The sequence below is a fragment of the Anopheles cruzii genome, chromosome 2 (genome assembly GCF_943734635.1).
Source record: "Anopheles cruzii chromosome 2, idAnoCruzAS_RS32_06, whole genome shotgun sequence".
Taxonomy (NCBI): domain Eukaryota; kingdom Metazoa; phylum Arthropoda; class Insecta; order Diptera; family Culicidae; genus Anopheles; species Anopheles cruzii.
The window spans coordinates 54,225,496-54,238,503 of NC_069144.1; the positions used below are offsets into that span (position 1 = coordinate 54,225,496).

General features: G+C 50.8%; 4 protein-coding genes across 11 annotated transcripts in view; 1 reads left to right on the forward strand and 3 right to left on the reverse strand.

Moving 5' to 3' along the window:
- Positions 1-29: 29 nt before the first annotated feature.
- Positions 30-1,409, reverse strand: LOC128268466 (PRA1 family protein 3). Its single transcript, XM_053005573.1, has 3 exons — positions 1,242-1,409; positions 633-1,098; positions 30-562 (listed from the first exon to the last, which is right to left on the reverse strand). The coding sequence occupies exons 2-3, from the start codon at positions 1,066-1,068 to the stop codon at positions 426-428; spliced, it is 573 nt and encodes a 190-aa protein (XP_052861533.1). The 5' UTR covers positions 1,069-1,098; positions 1,242-1,409; the 3' UTR covers positions 30-425.
- A 946-nt stretch (positions 1,410-2,355) lies between these two features.
- LOC128269338 (60S ribosomal export protein NMD3-like) lies at positions 2,356-4,129 on the forward strand. The gene is made up of 2 exons (XM_053006778.1): positions 2,356-3,277; positions 3,346-4,129. The coding sequence occupies exons 1-2, from the start codon at positions 2,383-2,385 to the stop codon at positions 3,975-3,977; spliced, it is 1,527 nt and encodes a 508-aa protein (XP_052862738.1). The 5' UTR covers positions 2,356-2,382; the 3' UTR covers positions 3,978-4,129.
- Positions 4,071-5,680, reverse strand: LOC128269339 (mitochondrial import receptor subunit TOM22 homolog). The gene is made up of 3 exons (XM_053006779.1): positions 5,313-5,680; positions 4,918-5,139; positions 4,071-4,849 (listed from the first exon to the last, which is right to left on the reverse strand). Exons 1-3 carry the CDS (start codon positions 5,439-5,441, stop codon positions 4,526-4,528), a joined length of 675 nt encoding a protein of 224 aa, XP_052862739.1. The 5' UTR covers positions 5,442-5,680; the 3' UTR covers positions 4,071-4,525.
- A 420-nt stretch (positions 5,681-6,100) lies between these two features.
- The window catches only part of LOC128268805 (calcium-binding protein E63-1), a 46,789-nt gene continuing 39,881 nt past the window's right edge, over positions 6,101-13,008 (reverse strand). For 7 of the 8 annotated variants that reach the window (XM_053006043.1, XM_053006044.1, XM_053006042.1 and 4 more), the window contains one exon: positions 10,621-11,122. In XM_053006043.1, the coding sequence (XP_052862003.1) occupies positions 11,061-11,122 (62 nt within the window). In that variant the 3' untranslated portion in view covers positions 10,621-11,060. Of the gene's footprint in view, positions 10,232-10,620; positions 11,123-13,008 lie in introns of those variants that run through there. The other variant, XM_053006040.1, reaches the window with a different exon arrangement.

Below are 13,008 nucleotides of genomic sequence, written 5' to 3' on the forward strand. Positions count from 1 at the left end.
TCGACTCGAAAAGCTTCAGTTCCTGTGTACTAAACTTCCGTTTATTGATTTGAAGGAAACAGTTATCTTCGGCCATTGACTAGCAGCTTTACAGAACGATGGACGCAATTAGAAGAATTTCGGTTAGTTTTTCCCCGCTGTTCACTATCTCCCTTAACACTCCACTATTAATTCTTACTGTATCGCGACTGTGATTTGTGTAAACGCTAAAACAAATCTCCTGCCAGCTCCGGGCCATCAGTGCAAAAAAAAAACAATGGTTAAATAGCAAATTCCGTGACGAAACCTAAAAACATCACACGGGCGGGGATGCTAGGGGTGCGCAACGAGGCCATGGTCACATGGTCACGCAACAGCTACAGAGCAGCTGCTCCACGTCAGGGACAAACAGAAAAATGCATCGTCTTCCGCAGGCGGGCCATCGTTTAGAATGCCGTCGGCATCAGGCCCATTGCCTCCAGAAACTGTCCCATCGGTGACTGTTTGACGCCAACGATTTCCACAGCGTTTGTGATCTTGTTCTTGATGTTTCGCAGCCGGAACGATGCGTGCACGAAGGTCACTGGCAGAAACGGGAGGGGTCACAGGTAAGAAACAATTCGACGGGTTGAGCATTGTGTCCGGATACTTACACGTGAACGGAAGCAGTATGGCGAACGCCACAATGAGCACGGAATCGAACAGATACAGCACGAGATAGCTGCCAACGAGTGTGCCTGCCAGAACGGCCCACTTGTTCGGCAGCTGGTTCGGGTCGGCCCCCACGGAGCGGCGTGCATCCTGCGCGAAGAACCGCACAAACACATACACCAGGGCTACGACCACCGTTAGGCCGAGGAGCACCTTCATCGGGTGGAGCAGACCGACCAGCAGAAAGACGGCCGCACTCATCAGGAAGTAGTTGGTCTGGTAGTAGAGCAGATTGTTCACGACCCGCTTGCCCCATTTCTCCCAATCCTGGAAGTTGGGCACCTGGAAGCGGGCCGACTCGAGCAGAAAATCGCTCAGCGTACGCAGCGGCGCCAGGTGCAGATTGTCCAGCGAGCCAGCATCCTGGGTGGTAGTCATCGTGTTTCCGGGTCCGAGTGTGACTCACTCCTACTTTAACGGGAAGGACACGGTTGCGAAGAATAACAACAAAAATCCACAGCCAACAGCGCAACGCCGATGCACACACCACAGAATCCCAGCCGGTCGTTGGGTGGCTAAAAATATACCCGGGCCGGACCGTATTCGCTTACCGTGTAGATGGTTTTTCCTTGCACGTCCGCACGCACTTAGCGCTCGATTGCAAACGTCGCCACGAATAAAAATGTTACCAAACTTCTTCCTTTTCTAGCGCTGGCGGCGGCGATTTGCGTGATGCGTCTTCTTCGGTTGGATGGTCAGGGTGAGAATGGAAACGAATGTTTTGACATCATCGACCGCCGGGCGCGAGGGGTGGGAGAGGACGAGACGATGAGGTCATTCTGAGTTTGTCATGTGTCCATGCAAAATGCACTGCGTCAGCCGCAACCGCTGCAACCGTTGGCGAGTGCGGCGTTGGGTTGGAAGAAGTAATTGTAAATGATTAGATATTGTTTCGTTTTGTTGCATCATATTGTTGAGAGCATATTCGGCGATTGCAGCGCCAACTGCGTCGTCAATCGAAAGCGCAAACGTCAGTGAGGCGGAGCAGATTTGAAAGCGCAAACGTCAGTGAGGCGCGCTAGATTTGAATTCGTCCCAACGGCAAACTGTTAACGAAAACTGCATTTATTTGGACAAAAACAATATTACAACACGACACCATGTCGCTGCCCGGAGTGCATCCCGCGGTTGCATCGAACGGAAGCAAAACAAAATCAAATGATTGATTGTGCGGTGGTGATTGATATTTTGTAGAAAATTCCTTCCGCTTGTGGAGTGGAAATCGATCCGTGTGGATGTCGACGGGAAGTTTATTAAAGGACAATAGGTTATTATTTTTGACAAGACACGCCCGTGAAGAATCTGCTAAGAAAGTGCTTCTAAAAATAGGACGATGTGTGTCTATAAAGGCCCGTCCACACGCCACGATTTATCTGAACGATGCGTCGTTTCAGACCCATCGTAACGATATATCGTAACGTGTGGACAGCAAAATAGTAGCAATTTTACCCGTTTACGACCATAGTTTCAGATCAAAATTGTGTTGCAAACGCATTTGTTTACTTAAAAAATAAATTAACCGTTATTCCGTGCACATTTCAATTCGATGGAACCTTCGAACTCTGTCGTATAAATGGATCCGAAACCAACTGTCATTCGACAACAACGAACGTCATCGCAGCAACCCGGAATTTAGCTCACCCGTAAACCCAAAACACACGTGTTTGTTGGTGGTAAAGAAGGGCCACAATAATGGAATACCTTAACAGCGCAACGAACGACACGGGACCGGCCGCTTCCGGATCGGGGGCGGTGAATAAAATTCTATGCTGCGAGTGTGGCGTCCCGATCGAGCCGAATGCGACCAACATGTGTGTGCCGTGCCTTCGCTCGCACGTCGACATCACGGAAAACATTCCCAAGCAGGCCGTGATTTTCTTTTGCCGGAACTGCGAGCGCTACCTGAACCCGCCCAACGAATGGGTCCAGTGCACCCTGGAGTCGAAGGAACTGTTGTCCCTGTGCCTGAAGCGCGTCCAGGGCTTGCGCCAGGTTAAGCTGGTCGATGCCGGATTCGTTTGGACCGAGCCTCACTCGAAGCGCATCAAGGTGAAGCTAACCGTACACGGCGAAGTAATGAACGACGTCGTCCTGCAGCAGGTGTTTGTGGTGGAGTTTACGGTCAACAATCAGATGTGCGACGATTGCCACCGGACGGAAGCGAAAGACTTTTGGCGCTGCATGGTGCAGGTCCGCCAGAAGGCCGTCAACCGCAAGACACTGTTCTATCTCGAGCAGATGATTCTGAAGCATCGGGCACACGAGAACACGCTCGGAATTAAACCGTCACCGGGGGGGTTGGACTTTTTCTACGCCACCGATGCACACGCCCGCAAGATGGTGGACTTCCTGCAAGCCGTGCTGCCGGTGAATGTGACCAGCTCGAAGAAACTCATCTCGCACGATATCCACAGCAACTCGTACAACTACAAGTACTCGTATGCCGTGGACATTGTACCGATTTCGAAGGGCAGCTTGGTTTGCCTACCGAAGCGGCTCGCCCAGCAGCTTGGCCACATTGCGCCCGTGTGCCTGGTGACGAAAGTGGCCAACGCGATCCACCTCATCGACCCACAAACGGCACAGCGTAAGTAATGAAACACCGCAGATTGCGTACCTTCGTTTGGCTAACCCGTCCTAGCTTTTATTTTCCAGTGGCCGAGGTTCAGAATATGGCATTCTGGAAGACACCGTTCGAGTCGATCTGCAACCCGAAACAGATGATCGAATTCGTCGTGATGGACGTTGAGTTTCGCGACCAAAAAGCGTTCCCCGGCCAGGGGCCGGTTTCGGTGCGCCACACGTTGGCCGACGTATGGGTGGTGAAGTCATCGGAGCTCGGCGTTGACGGCAGCACCGTGCACGTACGTTCGCACCTGGGTAACCTGCTGAAACCGGGCGACACCGTGTTGGGATACGATTTGCGTGAAGCGAACGTAAACAATGATTACTACGAAAAACTGAGTGCGGACGACGCAGTGCCGAGCATTTTGATAGTGAAGAAATCGTTCGATAAGACGGTGCGCAAACGGAACCGGAATTGGAAGCTGAAGCACCTGAACGAGGACATTGTGCTGGACACGGACATCGAAAACGACTACAACGAGTTCCTGGAAGATTTGGAGGAAGACCCGGAGCTGCGGCAGAATGTGAACATTTTCAAGGACAGCAAACGGCAGATAGCGGTCGACACGAACGACATGGACGATCCGTCCGTACCGCGAATCACGCTCGAAGAGATGCTGGACGATCTGGTGCTCGACGATGCCGAGATGGGAGGCAGTTGAAAACACGGGCTGTGGGTTAGTTTCCGCTGCATTCCGTTTACAATAAAAACTGGGGCACTGTCCCCGACTAGCAACGCACGGGTTTATCTTGCTAAACCGCACTAGAAGTGTATGGATTTTGTTTTTATTAGTCTTGTCCTCTGCCCTTCGCTGGGTCCACAGATTTTACTTAATACAACAAATTGAGTAGGTTTGTGTGGCTACCTGTATGTGTTTGGAATTCCTTGCCCTCCCTTTATCCGATCCAAGCAGGCGGGTTTGGATATTCCCACCATCGAAATGCAGTGACAACTCTGAACCAACGATAAAAATGCCCAAGACAAGTGATGGCAATGGTGGCTAACTTGGTACAGCGCGGGGAAAAAACTCCACGCCTCAAGGATCGTAGTAGACTACGCTGCAAAACACACGCTCAGGATCCTGTCCACGCTGTGAGCGGCGACAAATCGGTCATGCAGGGAGGCGGTTAAGAAAAACAAAAAAAACAACGAACTAAATCGGAAAATAACCGGCACTCTACACTGGGACACATTTGCATCGATGAGCGCTTATCGGGCGGCCGCCATCGGCGGTAGGGCCGGGATGCCTCCGGGCCCCCCGCTGCCGACTGCCGAGCCCGGTCCGAGCAGGACCTGCTGCCGTTGCGTTCGCTGCATCTCTTCCATTTGAGCGCGCTCCACCTCGAACACGACCGGCGCGAACAGAATCATCGAGCTGGTGAAGAAGATCCAGGAAGCGTTGCAGGTAAGCGAGTAGAGCGCCTTCACGCCCTTCACCGTGAGGTCCGTCACACCACCGGTCAGTTTGCGCACCGGGTCCGGGAACATTTCCGTCAACCCCCAGAGCCGCTCTCCAAGCGTCTCATCCGGTTCCTGAGAAGGCACCGGAAAAAGGGTCAGCTGGCCACACGCACGGTGGTGGGCGCAATCACCATACTTACGTCATCTAAGTTATCTTCTGTTGCTCTGGCAACCGTTTTGCTCGACTGCGGAACCGATGCAGATGTGGATGGCCGAGAGGCCGCCGACGAGGAGGGTCCTGCGGCGGCCTGGGGTGGTGCCGCGGAAGTCGGAGCTGCCGGTGACACTGGCGCAGCTGGCGGTGCTGCTTCCGGGACTGCGGCTGGTTTCACTGGCTCGGGTTGCTTAGGTGCCTCTTCAGGCTGCCAAGACGGGAAAACAGTGCGTAGACGCACAAAAATCAAAACCACATTTCTAGCACCGCTGATTGCGCAACATAAACAACGGAGGCGAAACTACACGCGAAGGACGAACCGTGCCCGGCAGGACACGGGGTGGTGTACGGGAGATGCGCAACTATCGATCGCCCACTTACGGTGGATGGTTTACGCTCCGGAGTTTCATCCTTGCTGCCGGTGGCCGATTCCATGCCGCTGTCCTTGTCGGCAGAAATTTCGTCTTCTTCAATTTTTTCCACTAGTACAACCTCCGGATCGGAATCCATTCGTACTGCGTGCAACCGAGTGCGCGGGCAACCAGCAACACAGTCGGCCGCGTGCTCTCTATTCCGTCACTTTGTTGGTCGCCGTCTGCACTGTTTCGTGCGTGCACAGGTTGCTTTGGTTGCTTCCTTGTTTCCTTATTTGAGAGCGAATTAAACCGGAAGCCGGTACAGCATGAAAAACAATACACGCACAACACAGAGAAAAGTTTTGTAGAGCGATCGATAAACCGTGCGGTTGCCCTGATGTTAGCAAGTTGACAACAAAGTTCGGTTCACCCTGTGATCGGCCCAAAGAAGGCCCAAAGAAACGGCCCAACTGTCAGTGAGTCGGGGAATCGGTGGGGAACAAAGAAAAGAGGAACACGTTTTCAAGCTGATATGAAAATATAGTTGAGAAGGAGCTTGAAAAAGGTTTCTAAAGTTATTGGAAAGAAAGAAAAGCGTTTAACGCCAACACCTGACGTTCGTCGACCAACCGGCGTGCTGCCACCTGGTGGTCAACTACTGGTACTGTCACCGTGCTGCCAAACGGTAGAAAATATGATTCAAATTCGAACGGAAAAATTGATCTCCTTCTCGGGCCGGTAACGAAATTGGAATGCATGCGAAAAAGGACACATTAGAAAGAGGTTGGTTTAAAAACAACTTGTAATTTATTTCTTGTTCTGTTCAATTCTCTGTCCTTCCGTACGATACTAGGCGGGCCTAGCTCCCTTTCTGTCCCCAAACTGGCCCAACTCATGGTGTTTGATGATTTTTTGTTAATCGTTTTAACTCCGTTCAAAGATAATGGGGAACTGTTCTTGTACCAAAAAGGTAGACTGAAACAATTAAAACTAAATCCTGCAATGTATTGCTCATTCAAGGGTACGGGAAACCGAAATTGTTAACTTGCTCTTTGCTGTTGTTGTTGTTGCGACTTTTGACTGTCTCCGAAATCGGTTGGGATCGGTTGGTGGGATCAACCTTGTTTTGCTTTGGAAATCTCCAGCCTGTCTTTCACTTCCGTTCTCATACCATTCGCTAACGCTCTTCTCTGTAAACTCAGGAACGCATCACTCCAAACGTATGTAAAATATTGTTTACTATGCATTTAAAATCAGTACACACGTTCTGTTATTTATTGTATCATCATCGCCATCATTAGCGGTCAGTTTGCGATGCAACGCAAACGGTTGGCGCTCTCCGTTCCCAGCCTTGATATGGTGTAATAAAATGCGCCTTTGCTACACATAAAACTCGTGATCGCTTGTAAATTTGAAGCAAAAAGCCAAACGTAATCCTAAACGCAACACTGGCAAAACCTCGCCCGGCCGCGGCCGCGACCGATTGCGTGACACTTCCGCGTGCGTGCTTCCAGTGGCCGGTTTTCAGGTTTTCACGGTTCGCACACACGGTTGCGGTTTCACGCTTGTCCGTTTTCACGTTCTTCTTTTCAATTAAAAGGCCACAATATGAATATATAGTTCTCTTTCTTGTAGTTCTTTGCTTTGCTTGTCTCTGTAATGCTGAGTGTACGCGTTTGGCATGGATTTAACTCGAGGTTGGAACGAACGAAAGAGTTCGGTTCGCCTCCGACGTACGCGGCCAGACGTAGGGTAATGTGTCACATTTTTGTTTAAGCTAAGCGTGGCTTCAATATTAGTATGGTTTTGCCTATGGATTTAGTATCGATATTAGAGAAGTATTAGTTTGATTGGAAGTGTAAAGTTGGATAAAGGGACACGAGTACCATCAGAGTGCCTTTTCTAAACGTTCTAGGGTCAAGCAGGGGCAACGAAAAGGCAACCGAGGCACAACCAAACCATTAGTGGTAACACAAAATCGACTCGATTGCGACTGCAAAAGGGGACATATTTACATCGGGCCGGATATGCTTCCAACCATTGCAACGATCTTGACCGTCCGGAAACTAACGACAGTTTGACTTGATGGGATCTCGCGAAGCAACTGACCGTTACGGGTTGTTTGTCCCCCAAACGGGTCAGACGAACACGAATATTTAAGCTGCAAGCTGCAAGCACATCAAGTTGACTGTTTTAGCCAAATGTGTGGAGCTTTCTAATCCGCTGCGCCATTGGCCACAAAACACTACGATACGGGAAATGGATACCTCTAGTGTAGATAGGTGAGGATATAGGAAATACAGTGGTCTACGGTGGTTAACACTCGGTTGCGTCTTAGCTTACGGCGACAGCGACATAATGGCTGCTACTCGTGGTTATTCCTTATTCGAGAGTGCCGACCCGGCGTTATGTGGTTACGATAAGGGTGTTTTTGTATACAACTATACACGTTCAACACACAAACAGACACGAATGCTAGTAGATTATTGTTCGCAAGTAGACGTCAAATAGAAGCACAACCAAGAAACGTTCCCGCTTGCCGCCAAACTGATAACCCTCGGAACTGAGAGACACACCCACACACACACACACACAATAACCTGGGGCCAAGCAGCAATATCGGAATTATCCGTGGCGTGTGGCTACTGAAAATTTTAATCTGCTGTTTTTGCAATATTGCACCCTCACGAGGCGATGCCTTTGGCCTGCCCGATGTCTTGATCCCCGCTAAGCGGTCGGCAGGTGTAAGGTGTAAAAATCTGCTTCCAAAAATAGCTAAATCCTGCCCGGCGTCATGTTCCACTAAATTCTGTACCTTGATATTATCATGTATATGAGTATATATTGTATTAACCGCGTTCGATTGCAAGCTTCTCTCTCTCGCGGGGGCTGCCACGTGTGGGTGGGTGGGTGTGTGCGTGGGTGATGTGTTTTGTGCCAGGTTGCCCCACTCCGCCGCCGGAAGGAAAAACGAAGGAATGGCGCAAAGGAAAGCTCGTTCGACGCGTTTGTCCGCGATATCGCCGCCAATCGTTTGGTGTTTAACTTTGAAGACCGTTCATCATTTGCCAATTTCATTTTCACATTTTGTGGTGTGGTGTACGGAAAGATTTGAGGTGCTTTTCTAGGGTGCATGGGAGCGGAGTTTTGAAGTTTTCACTGGGACACTAGAAAGTGGCATCGATAAATCCACAGCCACAGCCCTCCTGCGGCGAACCGTCGGCGGCAACGCGTTCCCATTCAAACGTTTTAACAATTTTGATTTCTCTTTTGTTGGTTCTATTGGGTTTCACACGTCCCCCCCGTGGGGCCCGTGTGCATCCTGTAACAAATGTAAAGTAGTAAAAATCAGTCGCATTTATTGTGTCGGCGTTCGGTGAGGGATTAGCGGACACCTGGTGCCCACCGGGCACCGGGTGCCGCTCTGTCCCCGTTGCTGCAAATGTGCTGCAACCACAACATTTGCTTTGTATATTGCTTGCACCCCACGTGTGCACGTGTCAGTTGTGTGTGTAGCCGTCAGCTGTAAACTGTTTAACAATAATGTATAACAATGGCATAACAATTACTCTAAACGCTCTGTGCTTGCGTAGCTGCACACAAAATCGAGCGCCTTTCTGCCGCAGTGCGCGTGTTGGTGTTGGCCGGAACGGAACGAAGCGTTTTGTTAAGGTTTTTCTTTAGCCGGGTGTGTGTGTAAACGTAAACTCAAGGAAGAACTGGAAGTGGCTCGTCGTCGGGTTAGTACAAAAGCCTTTCTCTGTCGTGCCTAGCGTAGCGCCTACAAAACACTTAAAACACACAGTGCACTCCTGGCGAGAATCTCGGTCGCGGCCGCGTTCTAAATGTGCCACCTACTCCTTGCCGCTTTGTGCCGGGTCTTTCTTATCGCTTATTGGATATAGATATTGTTATGCTCTACTTTCGTACAAACTGAAAACCGTCCCGAGCAGTTCACTCGGCCCGTTATGCGGTAGTGGCCACAGGCGCACAGACAACGCGCGGGCCCCCGGCACGCCCGCTCCTCTAACGCGCCCGTGCCCGCTGCTGCTTTCGTAGCGTTTAAACGTAGATGCTTTTCCCACCTTTTGGGTTTGTTTTGGTTTTTTGTTTATTGTTTAATTTTGGGTCACATTTAGTCCCCCCAACGCCTGGCTCACTATCAACTATCAGCCACCGTCCTCGTCACCGGCCATCCTTCGCCCAATACCTTAACCCTAGGTTAATATGGCCCAATTCACGCGCGTGCATCGCCCTTGGGTGGCTTAATATTTTCCGTTCCGTCATTCGTGGCTCCTTAAGAGGGTAAGAATTTTTGCAACAGTTAAACAGCGGATTATGCGGTTAGTAGTAGGTAATGAGTAACATTTGGACATTCTTTTAAGGATAAATATTTTAATGGGCGCGCAACGCGCTTTGCGCTAACGAGATAATGTGTATAGGTTAAGCCATGTAACACTTGCGGCGACAAGCGTGAAGCGAACATCTCGTCAGTGCGCCCAGTAACAACAACAATCAAACTCAACTCAAAAGTGGCCACCCACAAATCATACGCTAAACAATCTGTCTGCACTCAATCTACTGGTCTCCGGCGACCCTACTCCGCCGCGGCTTTAGATTCGTAAAAAGTCTTACACAACTACTTTCGATTAACTAAAGGGTTGCCTGCTGGTGTTCCTGGTGTCCCCGGCCTGGCGTGAGCTGGCTGCAACCGGTTGTGATTGGTAGGTTGGGTAGAAATACGAAATCATTCCTTGGTAGCAGCATCTCGTTCCTTCCGGAACGAAACCGGCTGGTGGTGGTGGCTAATGGAAGAGACAGAACTTGGTGCCGAACGGTTGGCTCGGGAAGAAACCGGAGAGAAGCGGGGTCGAGGTCACATCACACACAGAGCGGAGTCCACCGGCCGGAAGCCGGAAGTTTACAGGAGTAGCCGGGCAAACTCTGAAAGTACACGATAGACGATTGAAATTGTGAGAAATTGTGTGTCCAGAGTGGGGAAGAGGGAAGCGACACTTCACTCTACTGCGACATTACCAGAACCGGGGGGACCGTGGGACGGTGTTACGGTTAGTGGGGAAAGCGGTGGAAGAAGGTGGGATGGTGCGACATCATTCCATTTTGCGTGTCAATTTGCTTTTGAGTGGACGCGCAAATCGGGTTTACGCGAAATAAACAACCTTTTGATTGGATTCCCGAATGTCCCGAGTGTCCCGAATGTCCGGTCAAGCCTGTCAGGTGGAACCGAGGTACGGACGGACTTCGTAAAACATGAACGAAGTGGCGCTCCGTAGGGGGCCGCCGGAACAGAAAACACCGGGTTCAAATCTGAATTAAGTTGCGTTTAATTTATGCAGCAAAGATTACAGTATTTGTGTGTAATACACGATTAAACATTAAATCTAATCTTTTTAAGGGGGTTCCACTCGTCGGTTACGCTTCTAAAGGTCTAATGATAACATAATCACCACCGCGAGCGGCCCTCGTGAGTCCCTCCCGTTCTTTCCACCCGAGTTCCCGCACTCGGTTTAATACTTGCTACTCGTTCGGCTTACAACACCTAATTCCTTGCACCTAAAGGGGGGCTAATGAGGGGGGACGGCTACCAACTAGAGTGGGGCGAGGAACAACGATATGAGCATCCTTGGAGGACGGACTTCCTGCGGCACTGCGAGTGCTGCGTGTGACGGTGCTGCTGTTACACCAAATTGCCCCCGCAATGCTGTGGTCTTGGGTGGACCACCCAAGGCCGACCGCCCGCCCGCCCGCAGGCTCACTTCTTCTTGGCCGGTTGCACCAGCGTATCGATATTGTTAAGGAAAAAGTTCTGGAAGTCTGGAAGAAGAGAACAATCGGTTGGTTGTAGGTTAGCTACCGTTCCGGTCATCGCCAGAGCTGCCTCCCTGCAGCCGCCACCGCCGCCGGCAAGCCAGCCAGTGATGGACATTGAACGGACAGGACACAGACACACTGGATGTTGCGGGCCAGTTGCGGCGGACGTGCACGAAAATCAATGAACACGAACGCATGAGCGCGAGCGAGCAAACTATGCGCGGATGAGGGCGAATGCAGCGTGGCCGCGGGACGAATGCAGCGCGATGCAGCGCAGGCCAACGTACACTACACAGCACACGGCACGGTTAGCACACACACACACACACACGGAGACGGAGACGGGTCCTCGCGGATGCGGATGCTCGGTCGTTACTCTGGGCGCACGCACCGACCGCCGAGAGTGCCCTCAGTTCTATTCTACCATTTCGATGCCTATTTACATTGGTCGACTAAATTGCAGTAACGTGTGGTGGCTATGGCCGAGGACCCGCCTGGGGTGCCCTAATGCTGGAGCGTGCAGCATCGCGAGTCCCTGCCAAAACCTCCGGTAATGGGACACTTTCGGGCTGTGTGCGTTTTTTTTCTGTGGCCCCATCCTTTTTACGGTCTCCCGACCGGCGGAAAATGGGACACTTTGTCATAGAGCCAGAGCCTGGGGCGCCAGTGGATCCGGGATGCTTGCCGCATTGCGCCACCACGGCCACTGTTCCACTTTTTACGGTCTATTCCCTCACTTTGGGTGCACGTTTTATGACACGTCTTGCGACATTTCAAAATGGCAGAAAAAAACAAAATAAACAACGCAATCGGGAGTGTGGCCAGTGTGCCTGGCCAGGCAGCATTAACAACGGTGCCTACGTTTAATGGTTTAATTGGGCGACTATTAATTTTAGTGCACACAATAAATTTCGCACACCACAAAGTGCGCGTCCGTTGTCGGGCTCAGATAAATGGAAAATATACCGCCTCTGCCTTTGTCCTTTCGCTAGCAAGATCACGAGGCGAATATAAGATTTATTTAAAACAAGCCAAATAATTATGTCCATTCTACGGGAGCTTATAATTCCTCCAGCAGAGAAGAGAGAGAGACCGTAAGGAAGCCAATTATAGCAAAAAGGGGACGATACAGACCGCAACATAATGCTGCGCTTCCGTTACCCGATCTGTCGGGGAGACTGTGTCCCCGGTTTGTGGTGCTTGTGGTGGTGGTGACCAGCAAGTGATAATTTTAGCGCCCACAATTTATGGTGCCCACGGGACAAGGGTGATCACCATGAAATGCGATCCAGACCGCCGCTCGGTGCTATCTAATACATTGTCCGGTTTATGACAGGCCTAAGGGCCGGTTGGTTACTTTCTTTGGAAGAATTCCGTTTCACTACAAGCTTAAGCTCATCATCTACAACCCCAGGGGGCCGGGTCTAAGCGCGCTTTGAACACAATCCCAGGTGCTTTTTGTACATCCACCGGTTGAAGCTACACACCATTCCCAAACACGAACCAAGACCACAGACTCACAGTGCCCGCCACCGAAATGCCTTCTACCTTCCGACAGTGGTTAACATGGGACAGGAACAGGCGGAGTGCTAAAGTCGTATTTAGTATGCAAACAATGGGGACACTGACGCACTCGAAAGTGTACATGTAATACGTGTACGATGTTGGATGAGTGAAGTGGAGGATGTCTTTGAATTAAGCACTTCTTAAGGTTTGACTTGCGAGTTACCCCCCTTGACCCGCGCCCGGCAATGATGAATGGCACCGACGGAATGGGATGTGAATTAGGTAACGTCGTCGGCAACTCGGTTCCACCGTCGACATCACCCAGCGCCCGTATGCCAGTGCCACCTGCTGATTTTTATGCAGAGCTCGTATTGCCGACATCT